This window comes from Mustelus asterias, chromosome 3 (assembly GCF_964213995.1).
Source record: "Mustelus asterias chromosome 3, sMusAst1.hap1.1, whole genome shotgun sequence".
Taxonomy (NCBI): Eukaryota; Metazoa; Chordata; class Chondrichthyes; order Carcharhiniformes; family Triakidae; genus Mustelus; species Mustelus asterias.
This window is the reverse complement of record NC_135803.1, coordinates 145,766,968-145,785,756: the sequence shown is the minus strand read 5'-3', so window position 1 is coordinate 145,785,756 and position 18,789 is coordinate 145,766,968. Positions and strand designations below refer to the sequence as shown.

Genomic DNA, 18,789 nt, shown 5'->3' with positions numbered 1-18,789 from the left:
AATCTGTTCCTTTCAGCTAGTCATCAGCTGTTTGTTAGGTTCCCGTCCATCTGTTTGTCCTGGAATAGCTCGAGTTGAAGCCTACCATGTGCCAGGTACGGAGACAGCACCATCTTCCTTGCAGCTTTTCCAGAAGACATTTTAACTGGGCATGAGTTACATCTCCTCAAGAATCAGGAAACTGACATACTGAGCACAGTCGGAAACCTCAGAGGTCTCAATTTAAAAATGAATTAATTAACTCAGTTTTATAAACTGAAAATTTAATTATCCAAATTGCTGAGGACAGGTTCTTAACTGTAGAAAGGGAGATAAATGACATTTGAGTATACACCGTCATCCATATTACCACTCAAAAGCATCCTCTGTATAAAAATCTTGTACGCACCAAGTATGCACCACCAGATTAAATATTAGATTCCCCTTAGCACTGAAATCATGTAGAACACGTCACAGCTATCCATTCACAATGTCATTTTGGGTGTACAACAATATGCTTCTCAAACCATTGGGGAGGTTTCCCTGTCTTTTTTTCCCCAATGGAGGTGGAATAAAAGAGGGTTTTTTCCCCAATGGAGGTGGAATAAAAGAGGAAAGTTAATCAAATTTTGCCCAGCGATGTTTACATTTGGAATGTCAGACTTCTGAAAGAAGCATCATTATTTGAAGAGTGAAAGCATTGAGGATCATTGCACAGTTCAAGTGGCTATTCTTTTAGTTTACATTCAATTGCAGTATTTACTATAAAGTATGCCATGCTATCAGTCTTTGTCATTGCTATTTGGGAACAGTTACTTCCTGGAATATATTGTATTATTGGTTATCATTTTCTAGGGATATAGATCCAAATTTCCTTGGCAGATTTCACATCAAGTACTTTCACAAAACTACATGTTTAATAATATCCCCCTTAATGGCAATTCATTCTAATTTCACTACAGTTAATGATCACAACTTGGATCAATACTTGTAAGCACCCTCCCACTATAAAAGCAGAATATATAAAAAACAAAAAGATAGATCAAGTTACTTCAAGAATTGCACTGAGAGCAATCAGACAGATTGAAAAAATATTTGAGCCAAACCTGTGGTTATGAGATAAAATTAAATGCATCCCCAAAGGCTGCCAAGAAGTCTGTTATTGGTGGCAATGCAACCTTCACAAGAGATCATTAAAGTAAAGCAATATTGGACATTTTGGTTTAGATCTGATCAAAGACATAGCAAATGTTTAGTGGCACCACAGATACAATCTGCAGTGCATTTCTTTCAGCCAAGCAGTCAAACCCAAACTGATGCAGCGAAGAGAAAAAAAACAATTTTTGAGACTTACTAAGCAGCGGAATCATTGAGCTGGTATTCCCTGGATCGACCAAAGCAAGCCTGAACTCCAGCGTCGCCCCAGAGCCTTCTGATCACATTTGCTAAATCTTCAGGCAAGATGCCCTGCTCCTCAGCAGTGCCAGACAACGCAAACAGCTGGCGTGCATCATCCTGAAGAAAGAACACAGCAACAAATGTTAGAAGGTTCCAGTTATGGTCAGCCTTCACAGTTGACTCCTACTGGAGATACTGCTTGCCTTTCTCCTTTTAAAACAAAACAAATTCATAGTCATTTTGCCATGAAGATCACCGTTTGGAGATCTTAACACATCATATGGGTGGGACATGCCAATCAACATTAGCATCAAGCAATCCCAGTTCAAGTGCAGTACAACCAGTTGAAGAATAAATCTCCCTCTATTTGAACAATATGCTTTAATCCCAAAGAATTGGTGCTTTCTGCAATAGACCAAATTAGTAGCATTTTATGCTTGTCCCACTTTGTCCAGGAACTAGACTGTGAATGTTCAAACTAATTCATTTTTAAAAATCATTTGTGGGACATTTGTTGCCCATCCCCAGTTGCCCATGGAGGGCAATTGAGAGTCAACCACATTGCTGTGGCTCTGGAGTCACATGTCGGCCAGACCAGGTAAGGACAGCAGATTTCCTTCTCCAAAAGGACACCAGTGAACCAGATGGGCTTTTCCGAAAATTGACAATGGTTTGTTTGATGGTCATCAGTAGATTCTTAATTCCAGATTTTTTTAAAAATTGAATTCAAATTCCACCAACTGCCGTGACAGAATTCAACCTGGGTCCCCAGAACATTAGCTGAGTTTCTGGATTAATAGTCTAGCATTAATATCATTAGGCCATCGCCTCCTCTAGGGCCCCAATAACAGAGACCGTAAGACATTGGAGCAAAAGTAGGCCATTCGGTCCATCGGGTCTGCGCTCCCATTCAAATGAGTTAATGACTGATCTGATGGGATAATCCTCAACTCCACTTTCCTGCCTTACCTCATAATCCTTGATTCCCTTACTGATTAAAAATCGATCTCAGCCTTGAACACACTTAACAACCCAGCCTCTGTAACCCTCTGCGGTAAAAGATTCCACAGATTCACTACCTTCAGAGAAGAAATTCCTCCTCATCTCAGTCTTAAATTGATGACCCCTTACTCTGAGATTATGCCCTCTGGTCCCAGACTCTCCCACAAGGGGAACCACCTTTCAGCATCCACCCTGTCCTTGTTCCCCTCCCAACTATTCGTAATCAGTAAGCTTTTGAGAGGAAGATTTTTTTTTTAAATAGCTCAAGTGTGTGGACAATTTGAATAGCCAGCAGCAAGCTTTTCTCGGTTTGCTTGTGGAGCATGGGTGTCGCTGGTTGGCCAGCATTTATTGCCCAGCATTTATTGCCCATCCCTAGTTGCCCTAGAGAAGGTGGTGGTGAGCTGCCTTCTTGAATCGCTGCAGTCCATATTCTGCGGGTTGACCCACAATGCCATTAGGAAGGGAATTCCAGGATTTTGACCCAGCGACTGTGAAGGAACGGTGATATATTTCCAAATCAGGATGCTGAGTGGCTTGGAGGGGAACTTGCAGGTGGTGTTCCCACGTATCGGTTGCCCTTGTCCTTCGAGATGGAAGTGGCTGTGGGTTTGGAAGGTGCTGTCTAAGGATGTTTGGTGAATTGCTGCAGTGCATCTTGCAGATAGTACACACTGCTGCTACTGAGCGTCGGTGGTGGAGGGAGTGATGTTTGTGGATGTGGTGCCAATAAAGCAGGCTGCTCTGTCCTGGATGGTATCAAGCTTCTTGAGTGTTGTTGGAGCTGCACCCATCCAGGCAAGTGGGGAGTATTCCATCACACTCCTGACCTGTGCCTTGTAGATGGTGGATAGGTTTTGGGGAGTCAGAAGGCGAGTTACTCGCCGTAGTATTCCTAGCCTCTGATCTGCTCTTGTAGCCACTGTGTTTATGTGGTGAGTCCAGTTGAGTTTCTGGTTAATGGTTACCCCAAGGATGCTGACGATGCAGGATTCAGTGATGGTAACATTGAATGTCAAGGGACGGTGGTTAGAGTGTCTTTTATTGGTGGTGATTATTGCCTGGTATTTGTGTGGCGCGTATATTACTTGCCACTTGTCAGCCCAAGCCTGGTTATTGTCAAGATCTTGTTGCATTTGAATGTGGACTGCTTCATCATAGGATCATAGAAAACCTACAGTACAGAAAGAGGCCATTCGGCCCATCGAGTCTACACCAACCACAATCCCACCCAGGCCCTACCCCCATATCCCTACATATTTTACCCACTAATCCCTCTAATCTACGCATCTCAGGACACTAAGGGGCAATTTTAGCCTGGCCAATCAACCTAACCCACACATCTTTGGACTGTGGGAGGAAACCGGAGCACCTGGAGGAAACCCACGCAGACACGAGGAGAATGCGCAAACTCCACACACATAGTAACCCAAGCCGGGAATCGAACCCAGGTATCTGGAGCTGTGAAGCAGCAGAGCTAACCACTGTACTACCATGCCACCCAAAAGTATCTGAGGAGTCACGAATGGTGCTGAACATCCCGCAATCATCGGCGAACATCCCCACTTCTGACCTTATGATGGAGGGAAGGTTATTGGTGAAGCAGCTGAAGATTGTTGGGCCTAGGACACCACTACCCTGAGGGACTCCTGCAGAAATGTCTTGGAGCTGAGATGACTGACCACCACCACAACCATCTTCCTATGTGCCAGGTATGACTACAACCAGTGGAGTGTTGCCCCTGATACCCAATGATTCCAGTTTCACTAGATGGTTGTTTATTTCAGCACTCACCCCAAAATCTAACTCAATGGCATCCACTCTCTCAAACACACACACGTACACTCAAGGAAAGTACAGGTGAAGAAAATAGTACACTTTTACAAGTTATTAAAAAAAGGAACAGTTCATAATTCATGTGGTTGTCATGTTCTGAAAAATACCCATTGCAAGACTGATGAAAAGACATTTTCATTCCTTTAGTACAGCTTAGGAAAATTCAACTGCCGAATGTCATTTTCAGGATTCTCTTGAAAAGATAGGTTTTAGGCAGGCGATAAAGCTACTTGCTTCTAATCTTGGTACCAGTAAGACAGTTCGATGTATTGGTGGACATGAAAAGGAGGAGGCTTGGAGACCTTATGATGTTACATACTTCTCATTCCCCACCTGGACTTGCACTGAACCACGGAATGAGATCGCATAGGCAATTTTTATTTCTACATCACTAATCATCTTCAGAATAGGGAATCTCTGTACCGGACAGGGAGACAACTAGTTTCCCTTTTCTAGATTGCTCCACCATCAAGGATTTACAGGAAGAGTTATGGATAACACACAGAACGTTGGTATTATCAAATTACACATGGCTCCTAGGAACTTAATGAAGTGCATTGTCCAAGAAACATAGTTATTGCCACACAGATATTAACAAATACAAATTAACCCAGTATACACTAGTGTGCTGTTGCACAGGAACAACATAACTGGATAGAGTACGAAATAGCCAAAGCAGAAGAAAGGTTTAAGTGGTTAGCATTCAATAATGGGGTGGCACGGTAGCACAGTGGTTAGCACTGCTGCTTCACAGCTCCAGGGACCTGGGTTCGATTCCCGGCTTGGGTCACTGTCTGTGTGGAGTTTGCACATTCTCCTCGTGTCTGCGTGGGTTTCCTCCAGGTGCTCCGGTTTCCTCCCACAGTCCAAAGGTGTGTGGGTTAGGTTGATTGGCCATGCTAAAATTGCCCCTTAGTGTCCTGAGGTGAGTAGGTTAGAGGGATTAGTGGGTAAAATATGTAGGGATATGGGGGCAGGGCCTGAGTGGGATTGTGGTCGGTGCAGACTCGATGGGCTGAATGGCCTCTTTCTGTACTGTAGGGTTTCTATGATTTCTATGAATAAGGTTAACAGCTAAAAATTTTCCCTCACGAATCTGTAAATTTCAGTTTCCAGCCAGCTGCATTAATTTGTTTTCCTTTTTTCCTGAATTGTTTGAGTTTCCATTGTTTGATGAGGTGGGAAAATTATTTAAAATGGTTTAAAAGACATGTTAAGAATCAAATAAAATCTTCATAAAACATCAGATTTTTTAAAAAGCACAAGCTAGGCTTTTTAAAAAAAAATCAAAATACGTTTTATCCATGACTCTGGTGATGTCATCAGGGGAGGGAAAAGTGATATAGGGTCGCATGGTTGCACAGTGGACAGCACTGCTGCCTCACAGCGCCAGGGACACCGGTTCAATTCCAGCCCTGGGTGACTGTCTGTGTGGAGTTTGCACATTCTCCCCGTGTCTGCATGGGTTTCCTCCGGGTGCTCCGGTTTCCTCTCTCAGTCCAAAGTTGTACAGGTTAGATGGATTATCCATGCTAAGTTGTCCCTTAGTGTCAGGGGGACTAGCAGGGCAAGTACGTAAGGTTATGCGAATAGGGCCTGGGTGGGATTGTTGTCAGTGCAGGCTCGATGGGCGGAATGGCCTCCTTTTGCACTGTGGGGATTACAAAGAAAATTACAGCACAAGAACAGGTCCTTTGGCCCTCCAGGGCTACGATTCTATTCTATGATTCCTATTCTATAATAAAGCAGGTATCTGAGTCGCAACCATTAATGACAATAACACACCATGATCCAAATAAAATAAAATCACTACTCAACCTCTAATTTCTCACTCATTCCAAAAGGAACCAATCAAACAGTGTTCTCATCAAATGCTGAACCAATAGCAATAGGTTGCCAAAATTGGTTCGTAAGTTTCTCCTCCACACTCACCACAAATCAAACGCAGTGCTGAGACCATCACGAGTGTCTCTTTTAGCTAACTGACCTGAACTCGATCTCATACCAAACTGGAACAGGCTGTAAAATTAAATGAATTACACAAATTGGATAAACAAATACCATATCTACTTGTGTATAGGTCAACCCCATGATTTTTGGCCTTAAAAACCCATCGGTTTTTATTTACCTCATGTAAAAGTCAAGGTCAACTACTTTTTCAGGGATCAAAGCCCAAATCGTCCAATCTCTACACACATCAGAAATGCCAATTAATTCCTCATTGAAACAGTTACACATACCATAATTCCTCCAGTTTGTTCTTGGCAATTAAGATTGCAGATTGATTTTGATTTTTGGGAAGAGAAACGAATAGATCGAAGACGGGCAATAAACAGTACTCATGGAAACAGGATGTTGGAACCAACTTTCAAAACAAACTTCAAATAAATTAACCGCCAAGCTCCTGTGTTCTCAAATCACCAGACTTGACCTTCCTGGGGAAAGGGGAAGCTCAGGCTCTTGCCAACTGCTGCCTCAGTGTAATCCCCCTGCAGCAAGGCCTAGGTCAAGGGCTGGGAGCTGCCTTCATGACATTTTCTAATGGTGTGGCTATAGGAAGGAAAAATGGACAACACTGATAAAAGAAAATGGGTTAAAGGGATATGGGGAACAGGTTGGGAGGTGAATTTGAGACCAGGGAGAGATCAGCCATGATCTGGTTGAATGGCGGAGCAGGCTCGAAGGGCTGAATTGACTACTTCTGCTCTGAATTGCTATGTTTCTATATATGTAACATGCACTCTGTCAATGGCATTAAAATAGTTAATGATTAAGCTGGGAGACAACTTGGAACCTTACTAGATTGGAGTTTGGTCACAGATCAGCCATTATCTCATTGAATAACGGAACATGCTTGAGGGGCTAATTATGTCTAATCAATACAGAGCAAACAACAAAGCTAATGTTGAGTGAAATACCTAATGCAAGTCAGATAAAGTCACAATCAAATTACAGCACTCTGAGCGAAACACACATTTGAGTACAGCATCCAGGGAGGTCATGAAATGACGGAGGCAGGATAAAGAATTTTTACAGGCTGATTTATTTTTATTCTTGCTTGGGACATGGGCTGATTGTAGTAAAAACCCATCTAGTTTACTCATGCCCTTTAGGGAAGAAAATCTTCCATCCTTACATGATCTAGCCTTCACGAGCAATGTGGTTGACCCTTAAATGCCCTCTGAAAAGGGCTAACAAGCTGCTCAGTTCAAGAGCAATTAGGAATGGGCCTGCCAGCAACACCCACATCCTATTATAAAGAGAAGACAGGGAAAACTTGGACATTTCATCTTGGAAAGGTGGCATCCCAGCAATGATTTTTGGTTGACAAAGGAGTCAAAGGAAATAGGAGGTAGACAGGAAAGTAGAGCGGAGGCCAGAATCAAATGGCACAGCAGGCTTGAGGGGCTCAATGGCCTACTCTTGCTCCTAATTCTTATGCATGAGCTTGGGAAATATAAAAGATAGCTTAGAAAAAGGTTAGCCTGGAAAATTGTGTTAAATCCCAGTGCTGGACAAAAGGAAAAGTTCAAATGAATTAATTTAAATTTAAGATTTAAAAAGGAAAATCAAAACAAATATCAATGGCATTCTTCCTCGACACACAACAACCACCGCAAGCAGTGGATTCCTGAATAGGATAAAAGAGGTGAAAATCCTGGCATCATTTACGACTGGATGCTTCAGTTGGTGGGAGGGGGATAGACAGATGCAATCAAGATGGTCTGACTGCCCTTCCCCGTCTGACATTATCTTGCAATAATGACCTCACAGAAGAATTTCTGCACAAGGCTGATGGCAAGGGAGGTGTGGAAATGCACTTCACCATAAAGTAATGCTGCAACTTTAATCAACTGCAGTGCAAAGGATACTGAAATATGCTTTCTTAATCCTTTCATTAACAGCTTGTCACCGGAGTGAATTGAGTAACATCTGTATCATTAGGGATTTCAAAACCATCTGCGACTTGTGTAACAGTCAGTCATCAGTCATCCACTGAAGAACAGTAAAACGGAATGTAAAATGCTGAACCTCTTTCCCACTTGCACCCATTACACTTACTTGCACTAACTACTGAAAAGGTACAGTTTCCAGGGTGTCCAACACAATAAGGACGTACAAAACAGCACTGAACAACCTAGCCTATCAAATTATAGCAAACTGCGCTATCCAGCAATCTACCAACTGGAATTTCTGATGTTCTCCTAATCTGAATCACTTTACCAACTGGAAGCAATTACAAAGTTATCCAGAATCTACATACTGTATTATTTTATGCTTCGATTTTTGTTTTATGTACTGTTGAAGATTAGGAAGTAAAAAGAACACTGTTATTTACTTCCTGAGTATTTGCGTTTATAAGCTCATTCTATAGGTATTACGCCATATTCCATTGGTAAATTGAACTCTCCGTTAACTGGCATTTTTCATTAGTCGGCACCACCCATTTCCTTGCGCATGCTAGTTCATTTTACTGTAATTGTAAATTCCCTGTGAAATAGAACAGTTCAGATCCGAACAATTGCTGGAAATCAGATACAGCAGAATTGCCCAATAGAAAAATTACTGTTTTTTTCCTTTACTCTTTCATGGGATGTGGGTGTTGCTGCAAGGCCAGCATTTGTTGCCCATCCCTAACTGCCTTTTAACTGAGTAGCAGTTAAGAGTCAACCACATTGCTGTGGATCTGGAGTCATGTGTAGGCCATACCAGGTAAAGGTGGCAGATTTCCTTTCCTAAAGGACATTAGTGAATCAAATGGGCTTTTACGACAATCGGCAATGGCTTCATAGTCACCATTAGACTTTTAACTCCAGATTTCTATTGAATTTAAATTTCACCATCTACCATGGGGTTCGAACCCGGGTCCTCAAAGCATTACCTTGGATCTTTGGATTACTAGTCCAGTGACAATACCGCTATGCCACCACCACCCTCATTATTTCAACGTACAACCCCGAGATTTGATAAAAACTGTGGGGAAGAACAGCTGTTCACTTAACTTTCTTTTTCAGCCTAGAATCCTAGCAGTATCTGAGTTTTCCATTCCAAAAAGTTAGAAAGTCTTGAAATATAACAGAACAAAGTAAGATGTCTAGAAGGTGTTTACACCTTATAACAGAATTGCAAGCCATTGTCCCCAATTATATTCTCTTTCCCCAAGAAATAAAAGTCATGACGAAAGAGTTAGGATAGGAGACCAAACCACTTGGTCAAAAACAATGAAATGCATAAAGTCAATGAAGATCATCTGGGAATGGTGATGATGAACAAGTGGAACTTGGCATCAGACAGAATACAGCCAGCTGAGTTTTGGACAAGTTGGTTTTTGAAGGGTGGGAAGCCTGTGAGGATAACATTAGGGAAACTGAATCTAGAAGCGACAAAAGCAGTGGTAAGGTTTAGTGTAAAGTAGTGGTAGAAATAGAAGTGGGTATTGTTGTGCAGGACAGTGGTTACCGTACAGGAGGTGGTGGTAGCATGGCCCATCCAGCCCATGTGGAAAAGTAAACAGTCTTGGGTAGTTTGAGGGATTTGTAGCTCATCACTGGATTCAACCTGATACAATATTTGGCATGGACTGGTTCAGCTTGAATGACTGAATGACAAGAATTTTAGACAGCCGATGATTTTTTTTTACATTTAGGTGCTGGGAGCACACTGGGGGGGGAATAATTGTTGGAAAAGTCAGTCAATGATTGAAGGGTGTGTTTGTTCATTGGCAGCTCACTGGACCTCAGTTCAGGAGGCTGCTTGCAGCCAACCCCTGCACTCAGAATTATTCCTCCTGCGCCCTTCACTTCAAAACGTAAACAGCACAACTTTCCTTATTCATTGATATCAACATTTGGGTTGCCAAATATTTTCTAGTTTGTCTGCAAAAATGTGTTTTATGGAGCATTTAATACCAGCTTTATGCTTGCCTCATGTCTAGAGGGGAAAATCAGGTAGAGAATAAACCAGCAGACTGGTATATAGTGTCGCTCTCCAAAACCTAGGTCTGTCTTATTTGAGTCCACAACAATAATTGTTAGGAAACAAAGGTAATTGTAGGTAAAATTATTTGTATTTGTGGGTATTAGAAACAAGGTATAGCTCCAAGCAAGTTTAAATTGGAGTTTCTGCATAAGAAAGGTAACTTCAGTTACCTTCACGTGAAACAAAGGTGCCTGATGTCTGAAGAGTATTGGTCATTTTAAGATTGCATTGTAATTAAAGGGTTTACAACTTGAAAACAAACAGGGTTTATAGAAAAAGACTAAGCAATTGCTTAGCAACCAGGTGCTTGCATTGAAAAATATAAGCGCTTGTGATTCAGTTGGAACCAGGTACCTGAGAAGAAAGTAGCTCTCAGCAACTGACAGCAGAGAGGCAGGATAATTGAGTAAGGAGAAAAAAGCAAGTCCCAGAAGCTAAAGAACAGATAGTTCTAGGAACCAGGGAATGAAAAAGAAGTCCAAGAAAGACTGAAGTCAATGGGCCAAGACACTGTTCACTGAAGTTAAAGAAAGTGGCAGAGAAGCACTCCCAATTAAAGGCAGCCAAAATATGCAGACCTGGAGAAGTTGGATAGCGAGAAGCCAGACATCGGAGGTAATACAGCCTGCGAAGCAGTGGTGTTCTGTTGGCATGGTTGGGTACCTGAGAAATTGTGCGGAAGCTTGAATGTACATGGTGTTCCATGGCAGAGGAATACTGAAGGAGAGATTGAAATCCTGGAAGTGGATCCTTGGTGAAGGCATTTGAAAGAAAGCATTGTTTGGGAGAAGATTCCAAGGCATATTCGTCAAGAGTGGAGACTGGAAACACTCATGTGGAAGTTAGCGTTTCAGTGAAAGCAGTTGGCATGGGGGGGGGGGGGGGGGGGGGGGGTGGTATTGGGTATTATTGGCCACTTGCTTTCTGAGTGTGGTGTATCTGACCACAGTTAGCCTGCCAGTTCACATGGCTCGTACACTTACCAAGAACATTATAGTATATTTTGCAACTTGTGTTATCCTTAAAAATCTGTATACATCTGTGAAGATACAGGGGTGAAGGAGTATTATTGTCAATCTTTTCGTGTTCAATAAATGTTGTATTCTTTTGTTAAAAGTTAATTGGCAGTCCTATGAATGTTCATTCACATCTCTGAACAAAAAGGTTAGGGTTTATTGAGCCAGTGTTTCTATTCTGGGACCTGACTGTATTGTATCAGTTGGGATCATAACACAATGCATGAAGCCAGTGCCAACAACATATTTCATTTTAAGCAAATGTAAAGGAAAAGCCTCATTAAGCATTGTTCGCAATCAGTGAATAATGTGAACAATAGGTATCAGGAGAGTGATAGCTATAGAAAAGCATAACACAAAAGCTATTCCTCTATAAAGAGTTTTACACACTTGCAATGGGTGTGCAATTTATACTTAGAATCTTCGCAGTTGCATTTCATTGATGCTTTCATGATGTTACAGAATGACAGCTGCAGATTCACAAGCTTTTAGGTTTCAAGGCTTTTATTCTCCTTGTCTATAGTTACAATTATTTTTTGCAAATTACTCAAATACCACTTCACAATCTTTGAAGTACTTTAGGTCTGAATGGAATTGCAAGTATTAAAAATTGGATAGCTAAATATTTACGATAGGATAAAATCTGCAAACTCCCCATCACAACTGCGAAATATTCAGATCATTTGCATAATTTAACAAAAGCGGTGCCCATTTAAAGCACAGCAATTATTAATTTTACAGCATAATTTTACATGCATCAACTCCACAAAAATAGAGCTGGTCCATGCTTTAATTTTCCGTGGTTCCCCAACCCCGTATATCTAAAAATATCAACAGGATAACATTCCCAGGGACCAGCTAATCTTGATGCATCGGGTGTAAGCAAGATACTGGTGAGGATTTTCCTCTTCTCAAGCCTCTACTTGATAGATCTGAGGGAGGACTCCGGAGACTGAAATTTAAGAGGTGTAATCATGGCCAAATTCACAAAAACCATTCTGCTTTACCATGGAATCTAACAAGTTAAGTCCAGGTATAACAGTTCCGCAGTTCCATACCAGCAAGTGAAGATGAGTGGAGACAAGAAAAAGAGGAAGAAAAGAATGCTTTCATGCAAGAAGGCGCAGAGAAAGGAATGGGGGAAAAAGAGAAGAACGATGGAAAAGGAGGCAAAAAGAAAAAGAAAAGTGAAAGAGAGAGAGATGGTTAATGTATTCAAACATGATTATATTTCACAGTTTCTTCACCATTTTGTTTGCCCTGATATTACCACACAGTCAATAACACACAGAAAGCAGTACTATCAAACATGTAGAGCCAGTTACAAGAAATGAGCTAGTTGGACTATTGATTTGACTTACTGCTCTGCCAGACTCTCCAAAATCTATCTTCAGGTTTCCCATGGCTTTGATGATGGCCATGATGGATTGGATGGTGTTACTGTATACCACAGCTTTGTACTGTCTGCATTCTTCTTCTGAGTATCCATCCTCGTGGATAATCCTGGGGGGCCATGAAAGAAATCCTTAAAATCCGTGCAACTCCATTATCCCTGTCACATCACACAGCCAGAGAGAAAATAATGTCCATGAAACTGTGGCCCTCGCTCCACCTCCTAACCCATTTCATTCAGCCTCTGACAATGCTGCACCTGCAATCTCGCAAGAGGGTTACATTCTAGTTAATCCCCCCCCCCCCCCCCCCGCAAACCCCATCTGAAAGACAAGCTGGTTAGGTGGGCTGGCCATGCTGAATTGTCCCTTCGTGTCCCAAGGTGTGTAGTTTAGGGGGATTAGCGGGACAAATAAGTGGGGCTACGGGGATAGGGTCTGGGTGGGATGATCTGTCGGTGCAGACAGCAGTATTGCCCCCTGAAGGTGACAATGCGGAGCAGCGTTAGAGTAAGGATCATGTGTTAGTGAGGGTTTATAAGACTATGTTAGAGTCGTGCACGAATGAGAGCAGAACAGACTGCGGACATTCTTTAAAACATCAGGGAGAATACTTACTTCATCTGTTTCACAATTGTGCTCTTCCCTGATTCTCCAGCACCTGTCAAGATAAAATAATAGATTGCTTTCAAGAACTTGAATTTAATAATGAAGTATTACAACATAACCTCACAAGACTATACAGTAGTTAACATTTTACAGTACACTTGATTTGTACTGATTCAAGTATATACTTAGGAAGTGATGAATTGCACTGAGGTAATTTACCTACCTCCCTATTCAAGATACTAATGCTGATGTAGATGATATTCTGCTGGAGGGGGAGGGGAAGAGAGAACAGATTTTTCACAAGCGCACAGTGCATCATTTTTCTTAATTTAAAATAAAAAATGAATTTATGAGCTCTTGCAATTGGGATACCATTGTAAAATCTATCCATTGTATGGATAAATGAAGACACTTGCTGAATTCTATCCCTCAACATCATTCTGCTGGTGATTTTAAAAGCAATTTTTAAAAAATCATTACTGGAATTCAATAAAATTTTAGCTACTGAAAAGTTAAATGGAGCAGTGGAATAAAGATTAGATGAAACTGTACAGCAAATTAACATTTCCTTCCCAAAAGGGTAGCGGAACTTTGTATTAGCCACTGAATGTAGCCACTGCAAATTAATTGCAATTCATTTTTTAAAATGCATATAAAATGTTCATTGCCCTCCACTTAAATGAATAGCAATGTAACCAGACATCGCACCATAAGGTATAGTGGCTAAAACACATTACACGCTGCAAATATTACCTCACACATCAGAAGGAAAAAATCAATGGCAAGACATTTTTCTAATGAAGACAATGCTTAGATAGAAAATGCATACAGAGGTGAAAAGTTGAAAATCACCCAAATATAACAAGCAATTTTTGTAAACCAGTTCAGCCCTGTAAATACAGGTGAGCACCTGATGCATAATCTCACCTTTGCCAACCTACATTTGTTAAAATGGCAATCTAATCAGCTATTGATATTACTGTGCTTTTTGCTTCAATGTCATGCAGTACAGTGGGGAGTATGGGAAAGGGAAAGAGATGGGTGAGGAACTTTCCAAGTGTCAGGGCGATACTACACTTTGCATAGCTTGTAAGCTCAAGTCAAACTGCAGAAACATTAATTGCTGCTCTGGTTCCTTAACCACTAAAATTCCTCACATATGATCTTTTGGATAAGTGGAGCTTGCCATTCCTGAACATATGTCAGTAAACAACACTGGAAATTCAAATCATAGAATCCCTACAATGCATTCGGCCCATCGAACCTGTACAGACAACAATCCCACCCAGGCTCTATCCCCGTAACCCCATGTATTACCCCTGCTAATTTCCCTGACACTAAGGGGCAATTTAGCATGGCCAATCCACCTAACCCACACTTCTTTGGACTATGGGAGCACTCGAAGGAAATCCACGCAGACACAGGGAGAACTTGCAAATTCCACAGTCACCCAAGGGAATTGAACCCAGGTCCCTGGCGCTGTGAGGCAGCAGTGCTATCCACTGTGCTACCGTGCCACCCTATAATAAACTGAAAGTTTGTCAACTGATGATCTAACATTCATCTTGGGTTCAATTCTCATCTGTTCTCCCTCAGTTTTTAAAAAAAATATATAATGCAAATGTTTTTATTTATTGCACTGAACTCTGCCCCAGCAGAATCACCATCAGAACCAAAGAAGACAGGAATTGTCAAACGCTTGATGCTAAGAGACATCGCCTTTAGTAAACACATGATACAAATTGAAAATTCTCTATCTAACTTTTTGTGCCCAAATTACATGACTCACCAGGTTTACCAAATTCTCACTGGCAGACCGCCCAACACATACAATAAACCATGGATAACAATTTTACTCTCACTAATAAAAGTCGACCTGGTTTGGAAGACTGGGCAAAACAAAATAGCTAAAATCTGGAATTATACCTGATGACCTTCTCTGGGTTATTTCTACTGTTATCAGATCTTCAAGCTCCACACACACAGCTCCTTCAATGACTAACAGAATGTCACTATCTTTCTCTTGGGCTTGCATTCTACTGATCTACTTATATGCATCAACATTTCAATCTGATTGCAAACTATAATACTATCAATGTCATGTCAAATATTCATTTCTTCCCCCATGTTCTTCTTGATGGACCCTTCACCATAATTACCTGCTACTTTTGATTTTTAAAAATGTCATTCTTTTCTAAGCATCAGATGGAAAACAGGGGAGGAAGTGCTGTGCATGGAAATAGCGTCCTCCATTTAGAGATAATAATCTCCTCTTTCCTTTTGGCTTCTCTATGAGAAGTTTCAAGATGTTGACCTCACCAAGTTGCGATGGGAGCATCAGAAAGTGACTCTAAAGCAAATCCATATTGATAAAAGTGGGTTATTCTGAGACTGAACTGGAAGATGATTCGGAATGTTGATGCAATTATTAACTCAATCATTGGCTAATTAATTTCAAAAGTGGTCATTTCAAAATGAAGGCAAGGACTTATTCAATGGAATAGAAGTTTTCTCTTTGGATTTCTAAACAGCTGTGCTTAGTTTATACTCGAGTTGTAGGCAGGTTATTGGTAGAATGGTTTATGAGGTTCTGGAATTTCACTCCAAGTCCAATATCTTTTCTCACAATGTATCTTGAAATATATTTCCAGAAGGTTTAATATTTGTGAAAATGCTATAATGCAGTTAACGCAGCAGCAGACGAATGTCAATAATGGGCTCAAAGGAAAACAACAAGGCACTGAAATAATATGGTTAACTACCTCAGAAAACGACAAAGCTTTGAAGTGTAAATTTCCACCACCACAATCCGAGAGATTATGCAATTATACACCACTCAAAACTCTCGACATAATCAATAGCTGCTGCAGGTCTGGCTGATCCCTGCGTGCTGCAATACGCACTCTGTTTTCTTATTCCCCTTGCGTCATGCTCATCCCACAAGGAACCAAATCTCTTGCACACCAAATATCAGCAGTTTAAAATTACCAATCTGGAAAAGCTTATGCAACGTTTATCACAGAATCTTACAGCACAAAGCAATGCTGTCCAGTCCATCACACCTAGCCTCTTTTGAAAGTTCTATCCAATTAGTTCCAACAACCTGCTCTTTCCGCTAAACCCTAAATAATTTTCCTTTCCAAGTTTATTTAATTCCCTTTTTAAAGTTACTTTTGAATCATTGCAGAACAAAAACCGTCAAGGATTTCCATGGTGAGCGCAGTAACGACGAGGATGATGATTTTACAGTCATTATATCAAAACAACTTTGGTCTAAAAGGAACAATTAGTACTTCAAAAAGTTCCTTAGAAGAGTTAGTAAGTTATTTTGGGCAGTACATTGTCCTTTGACTGAAGGAATGACAGGAATAAGTAGTCATATATCGTAGAGAATGGAGTCTTACGATTGGTCAGGTTATTGTGTTTGTAATAGGTCTGTACATGCTAACATCCTTGCTGCTGATTTGTGTTTCTTGAGTGAGGGTAGCCAGATGTCACTGATGTGTAGGTCATTGTCTTGAGGGACGGCATGGTGGTGATCATCTGCCTTGTAAAGTTGATCTCTCAGAACCACAACCTTAAATTTGTAGATCTCAGCGCAGTCATCTGAGACCTTTGATCTCAAAGAAATTGTGTATTTAGGAACAATGGATCTGCTGAACTTGAAGTAATGATTCAATGTACATGTTTGTTGCTTGGGATAATATAATTTAAAATATGCCTTTCAGTTTTGTAAAGGGGGCGGGGAATATGAAGTGTTCAATTGCTCTGCGATTGATTATGCAAGTCTGTTTAATATTTGCGCTCTGCTCTGTGCTTGATTGAGTCCAAAGCCAAGGTTAACCAGAGGAAAGCAAATAAACTGTAGAAAGAGCTGGAAGCTTAAGAAAGAAGCATGGAACAGACATTTTAAAGCACTGAATAAAACCTGCTACACATTAAAAAAACAATTATCATAGAATCCCTACAGTGCAGGGAGGCCATTCAGCCCATCAAGTCTGCACCTGATTCTCCAACAGAGTATCCCATTCAGGCCCAATTCCCACGACCCCACATATTATCCTGCTAATCCCTCTAACCTACACATCCCGGGACACTATGGGGCAATTTAGCATGGCCAATCAACCTAACCCGCACATCTTTGGAATCATGGTTTTCTAAAGCGACCTTTCTGTTCAGTATTTTAACAACTGCAATTCAATCGAAAATACAAAAGTGCATCAGTTTAAAATCAAATTTAGAGAGTTAGGCACCATGATGTGACCAAAATTGCAGCAGACTTATACTGTAATGGAGAATATTTGCTCCTTTGAAGTTTTACCAAGGTGATCGGATCAGTTACTCAAACTTAAAATAAAATGGACAATTTGAATAAGGGTCTGCATCTGAAATAACTCATCTGTTCTCTTAGATTAAACCTGACCAAAAAGAGTGTTTCCAAGTTGCAACATTTTCTGTTTGTTATTGAGAGAGAAAAAAATGATGTTACAAAGTAGCCCAAAGAAAACCTCAACCAAGGTCAGACTATTTGAATATCCAAAATCAAGTTATGTAGACCAGAACCCTAACAGTGTGTAAATTATACCCCCAAAAATAGGCAGAATTCTGGAAATATCCAGAACCAGGCAAATCACATTCTCAATATTTACATCTACCAAAAAACCCTTTTTAACTGGACTGTGCATTGAAATAGGTGAGGCGATGGCCTAGTGGTATCAATGCGAGACTATGAATCCAGAAACTCAGCTAATGTTCAGGGAACACGGGTTCGAATCCCACCACGGTAGATGGTGAAATTTGAATTCAATACAAAATATCTGGAATTAAGAATCTACTGATAAACATGAAAGCATTGTCGGAAAAACCCATCTAGTTCACTCATGTCCTTTAGAGAAGGAAATCTACTATCCTTACCCGGTCTGGCCTACGTGACTCCAGAACCACAGCAATGTGGTTGACTCTCAACTGCCCTCCAAGGGCAACAAACCTTGTCCAGCCAGTGACGCCCGTGTCCCGCGAATGAATTAAAAAAGTGAAACTTCTGAACACTCAATCTTTCAATGAAAGATATATTACACCTTCGAATACCTTTCAACCTATCAAGCCATTTGGCTAATCCTACTGCTTGACCATCCCTGGTGTCCTTTTCAAGCATTTTTCCTTTTAATGTAATACTTGTGGTCTCTAGCAAAGCTCTTCTGGTCCCGGTTCCCCTCTTCCCCCCCCCCGCCCCCCATTTAGTATTGGGATTCAGATGGAGTATTGCACTTAGAGCCACCGCAATTTAGGAAGGAGGCCAAGGCAGAGAGAGGGCCCAGAGGGATGCAAGACTACGGTTACATGGAGGAACAAGATAAGTGATGTCTGGTTCACCTGAGAGTAAAGGAAGTTTATGGGGAGATTTAAGATTTTGAAGGGTTTTGACAAATGAGTGTTACAAAGGGTTGTGAACGTAACCCAGTCCATCACACAAATCAGCCTCCCATCCATTGACTGTCTACACTTCCCACTGCCTCGGAAAAGCAGCCAGCATTATCAAGGACCCCATGCACCCCAGACATAGTCTCTTCTACCTTCTT

At 41.1% G+C, this 18,789-nt stretch overlaps 1 protein-coding gene across 2 annotated transcripts in view; it reads right to left on the bottom strand.

Moving 5' to 3' along the window:
- LOC144491691 (guanine nucleotide-binding protein G(i) subunit alpha-2) overlaps positions 1-18,789 on the bottom strand; it is a 238,866-nt gene that overhangs the window by 121,743 nt on the left and 98,334 nt on the right. For both annotated transcript variants that reach the window (XM_078209874.1, XM_078209875.1), the window contains exons 2-4: positions 13,220-13,262; positions 12,572-12,713; positions 1,334-1,494 (exon numbers count right to left, since the gene is read on the bottom strand). In XM_078209874.1, the coding sequence (XP_078066000.1) occupies positions 1,334-1,494; positions 12,572-12,713; positions 13,220-13,262 (346 nt within the window). The remainder of the gene's footprint in view (positions 1-1,333; positions 1,495-12,571; positions 12,714-13,219; positions 13,263-18,789) is intronic.